At 39.3% G+C, this 5207-nt stretch overlaps 1 protein-coding gene across 1 annotated transcript; it reads right to left on the bottom strand.

Moving 5' to 3' along the window:
* Positions 1 to 2079: 2079 nt before the first annotated feature.
* On the bottom strand, positions 2080 to 3723 carry LOC147902490 (uncharacterized). The gene has a single exon (XM_087373248.1). It carries the CDS (start codon positions 3721 to 3723, stop codon positions 2080 to 2082), a length of 1644 nt encoding a protein of 547 aa, XP_087229374.1.
* Positions 3724 to 5207: the final 1484 nt, after the last annotated feature.

Raw genomic sequence — 5207 nt, 5'->3', positions numbered from 1 at the left:
TTCTTATGCCTTACATGTTGTTGATTGATACAAATGGATGTGAATGGGGGAAGCTAGAAATGACAGCCAAATGATGAAGAAAATCGATCAAAATTTCATGATGCTTGTCATGATAATCTAGACATTGATGTATCATACGAGATGATTTCATAGATACGCTTTGTAATAAAGGTAATGGGAAGTATTCACATGTTGTATCTAAAGAAAAATTTACCATGCCCATCGAGTGTCCCATCAACATAAATATGAATATAAATTAAGAATTTTGAACTACAAGATGATGCCTAGAGAATTAAATAAATATGGTTAAATAAGGTAAGTTGAGGACACACATGGTGGTAAGCGCAACAATGATAAAATTAGCCCATAGATCAACCAAGCATAAAATTATGTGGAAAAGGTTCTTTGAAAGAGTTTAAAGGTGTTGATGATCATAAATCAAAATTACAAATACTTCTTTCCCTAATATGGTTCCCTCAATTAAAATGGAAAAATATTCTTAGTTCCTATGCAAAGGAATAAAGAATTTTGCTAGCAATGATCTTAAGCCAAAAATATGTAAGCTTGATTGAATTTTTTCTTATTTATGTTTTTATTCATGCAAGATCTTATGGAGTGGAAGGAGAAAGCCTTAATGTCACTGTACACATAAGAGGTTGGGAGGAGTTGCCAAAAAGCAATAAGTTTATTTTTTGGGGGAAAAACTAAAAATAAATGTTTCTATTTTTTTTATGTTGCATACACAAGAGGTTAAGAGGCCATTCATGTCTTGCTTTGTCTTGAAATTTTTCTAAAAGCTAGCAATAAAACAATCTGCTTAACCTTAGGGGCAAAATACACAACTAGGCTGCTCAAAAATGTACATGGCTACAAATGTTATAATGTGGACGGTTCACACCAAAGAGTGAGGGAGGAATGCCATTGACAAATGACAAGCATAGTGTATCTTCTTGGAAAAGGAATCCAATCTCAAGGTATGGCGTGCTTCTATCCCACTGTGTGAGGGACAAAAAGTAGAAGTCATTAGAATACTACCCAAAAAATGAAATGGTTGTAAGCATCTTGATGAGTAAAGAGAGTTTTGTAATTCAAACAGTTTGAAGACTTTTTTAAAAATGAACTTATGGGAGTGATTTTTAGTATGTCAATAAAATTCAGTGTGGATAGTTAAGCCTTAAATGATGTGAGAAAACGTGTCACATAGATAGATGGGATTAGGATAGAAGAAACAATTATTGGTTCTTGAGTCTTTTTTATAAAGTTTTGGTTTTTGGTGATGCATATGCCTCTCGTATGAACTTCAAACTACAATCTATAAAGTTGCTACTTTTTGTACTCAGGATATTGTAAAGAGTAGTTCTTAGAATTTCTAATTTCTAGAATAGTGGGATAACAACATACATGCCACATCCATAGTTATGCATGTTCTTTTGCCTAACTAGCAATTCTAGCTTTGACAATTGATAGATTTGGAGTGCTACTTTGAGTTTCTTTGACACTACCCAAGGGTAGGTTGCATATTATGCAAGACATATGCTCACTCAAAGCATAACTCATTACAACTTATAGAATTCCCTTGAATTGTTCTTCAATATTTTCTTTCACCTCCCTTGCTACCACAATGGTCACATAATCATGTTCCACTATATTCCCCCTTCTCCCCATATTCTTCAAGGCCATTTTGTGAACCTACGAATGCAAGCTGGGCAAAATAGTGGAAACAATATTTTTCTCCTCATTGTAAAAGATTGAACTTAATAGGACTAAGAATCAGGTCAAGTAGAACACATTAACTACTCCAAGGAGAAAGGCATACACTATAAGATTCAATGTAAAGCTTCAAAATAAAACCAAATGCCAAAAGTATATAGCAATTTGTATATTTCCAATTTAACCTTTGGCTCCAAATATATACAAAATGACCTTAACATTGAGTCCGTAGTGAATGACAGCTTGCCACGTAATGTTTACAAGGTAGAGAACAATTGATGAAAACCCTAAATAGGGTTTTTCTTAGAAGAAAACGGTTGACGAGAAATAGATTTTGTATCATAGTCTAGCATTGTGAAGCCTACATTGTTAGGCATGTTCTGGACATATAGATGTTAACATCATGTGGGCAAGCATTAGGTCAACAAAATATTGATGTGGTTTTCCATTCCATGGCCATACATTTGAATTGGGAGGTCGACCATAATGCCCTCCATCACTACAACAATGATCAAAGTGAAAAGGAAAGGAGGAATCAAAGGCATCAATGACGAGGAGCTTAGTAAGGTGTTGAAAATGCTCAATCATGGCTGCATTAAAAACTTCCATTTTGTGGGGATTAGATTGCATATAACGGGAGGCACCGGCAGGAGCAATAGTCTTGCGTAGAAGAACATCTCTAGGTGGCGTGTCCCCAAACACAGACCTCCAAAAAGTCACAGCATTCTCAACAGCATTAACGAAGGCATCCAAGGAGGGGAAGTGTTTACCATCATGGAGGCCACTATCGAAGATAAATGCATCAGGACGAGAAGAGGAGCCATTGAAGTATGTGAGGAGACGATCACGATATCCAGGCTCCAAGAGGGAGTCAAGGCCGAGGTCATTGTTGTAGGTTTGATGGTGTCCATTGAAGACGAGGGAAATACGAACGGCTTGGTCAGGACAGTGGGGGTTGACGAAAAATTGGTCCATTGTGCGATCCATATTCCAGGTGGTCATGTTGGCCCATCTAGGGAGATTGAACTTGAGCACGAAGGCGAGGAGGTTGCGAATGAAGTCTTGCATGTTAGAGTCCCCCCAGAAGAAGAGCCATCGGCCAGCCAAGCAATCCCAAGCCTCATTGCTCTCCCAGATGCGTAATGCACAGTGGCCAGAGTAGACCCATCCATTACTCTCCAAGAGGGCTACACGGCCATGGCACCACGGTTTCGTGCACACTTGTTGCCAGGGGGGTAGGCATGTGTCGAAGCGACCGTCGGGGCCAGGCTGGCAGCTCTGATTGTACCAAGAGCGAGTCCAGCGGCCCCTCCAATCACCCAGATGCATGTCCTGACGGGTGCACTGCTTGAGCTGAGAGGAGATGACGCCTGGCTTGCTGCTATCAGCACTGCGAGAAATCAACTGAAGCTCTAAGGTCTTGCTGATCTTGGACCATGGCTTCATCGCCCATCTGTCGGCATTGAGATCCAGACCATGATAGTTGTAGAACAATAGATTGGCACTGAAATTATACCTTCCCGGAAACGCTCCATCCACCAGAATCGACACCGAATAGGAGCCATTGCCATGATCTTCAATAGGAGGTCGCGACCTCCATTGATCTCCTGCCAGATCCAATTCGTAGAAGTCCCCCCCCGAGCACCTTGCCGTCCCGTTCTCTGTCATCGACACCAGCATGAACTTGACCAGATTGTCTGTGTAGAGCGGAATCGGACCTTGCTGAGCCTGGTTCATCTGGTCGTCGTATCCTTGCAGACCCACTATCTTGAAGCTCGTCGTCCGAACGTGATGACAAGGAGTTGTGCCATTCAATCTCAGCTCTTTCAGAATCTCGTTCGTGATCGACCTTTGTGGCGACGGTCGTTGATCTTGCCAAAGCGGTCTTTCTGCATTCAAGTTTTGTGAAGGAAATATATCCTGTAGGTACGACAGAATGCTTCCTAGCACAAACATGAACGAACACAACGCTGCTAGCCTCATCCTTAAATTCGCTGCTTTCAGATTTGCCATTATATACATTTTCTTCCTTCGAGGGCTATCCCGATTGCCCCGCGTCGCAGTTAAAATGAATGCCCCGCGTCGCAGTTAAAATGAATGCATTCCCATATCTGTCCTAAGCACGTTAAAAATACAATCGTGTTGGACCGTTAAAAGGCAATCGTATGGATTCGACAGTTCTCAAACTCGGCTACACCCTCGGCCTTCTGGGCATTGCCTAGGCGCTAGCTGATGTAGAGTTCAGAGAGTTCAGAGATTAAGCAGTCGGCAATGTTCGAGAATTGGCCTCCGACGGCAGAAAACTGTCGTTTAGTCAATGTGAGAAATGGGAATGGAGCGTTCTTGATTTCAAGAATCAGTTTCTTTGACGAGAGGCGGCAAATTAGATTCTTAGTGCTTTGGAGACTTCAATTTTGGCCGGCAATTGAGTGTCTTATATTCCACATTAATTAAGACGCTTGCTACTCCATACTAAAGTAAGGTAAGGATCATCGTAATGACATAAAACGAGGAAATATGCATGGAGCTTGAAAACATTGTGTGACACATCCATTGTATTATAACCAACTCGACGATTCTTGAATTGAAATCTACTTAGTAGCTTTGCAATTGTCATTGGAGTAATCCGATTCCCGCTTAACTCCCAAAGCTACAAATAGTAATTGACTACTCAGGGATCTCGAGGGAGTCACTCATCATATGCAGCCCTATCACATGAGTTCAACAGATTCATAAATACATAAGGAAGTAAATTAAACCCTAAATGTTAAAATACAAAAGGGTAGTGTAAATTACAAAAGTTCCAAAAGCTTGAGAGAAGCGCCCAGCATGCAACATGGACATCTGCAAACTCTTGAAACTCTTTAGGAAGAGTGGTTTATGTCCTGTGACATAAAATGAGCCCAAAACTTTAAAGAAGGGTTGAAATCCTTCCCTTGGATTGTTGTGGTGATATGTAGTCTTTACGTTGTGTCGAATAAATGAAAATTTTCTTTCACATTGTCTCTATAGGAAGGCAGCATGATAATATAAAATTTTAAAATTTGGCTAGATCTATAGAATTAAGTACCAAAAGAAGACTTGCGCAATCAACTACAATCTTGTGTTAACATTTTGTATTTGTTTGAATGATAATAATGTGAAGGTTTTATCTATTTGAACATGAAGCAATCATGATTTTTTTGCGTTAGTTTCGTTAATAAGCGAAAGTTTTATAACGGTTGCGAAACTTTATATGCTCTTATAAAAATAAAAGCTCAACACATTCACCAAGATTTCAAAATAAAATTAATAAAAGGGATAAGTTTGGCCTTCAAGATTATGAAATTAGTGAATTCCATGTAAATTTGCCAAAGTTTTAAATAATAAATATATGTATTTGAAATTTTTGCTAGTATAATATAGTAAAGTTAGGCTAGCTCTGTACACTTAAGCACCAAAACAGGACTTGCACAATCAAGTACTATATGTTATTAACTTTTAATGTTTATTAGAAT

This window comes from Dipteris shenzhenensis, chromosome 4 (assembly GCF_047967505.1).
Source record: "Dipteris shenzhenensis isolate YYH24624 ecotype China chromosome 4, Dip_SZ_1.0, whole genome shotgun sequence".
In the NCBI taxonomy this organism is placed as follows: domain Eukaryota; kingdom Viridiplantae; phylum Streptophyta; class Polypodiopsida; order Gleicheniales; family Dipteridaceae; genus Dipteris; species Dipteris shenzhenensis.
Note: the sequence above shows the minus strand (reverse complement) of the source record. Positions and strands in the feature narration are given on the sequence as shown.

Bases quoted from the DNA above. Each gene is read 5' to 3' on its own strand.
- LOC147902490 (XM_087373248.1), bottom strand. From the start codon at position 3,723: ATGGCAAATCTGAAAGCAGCGAATTTAAGGATGAGGCTAGCAGCGTTG.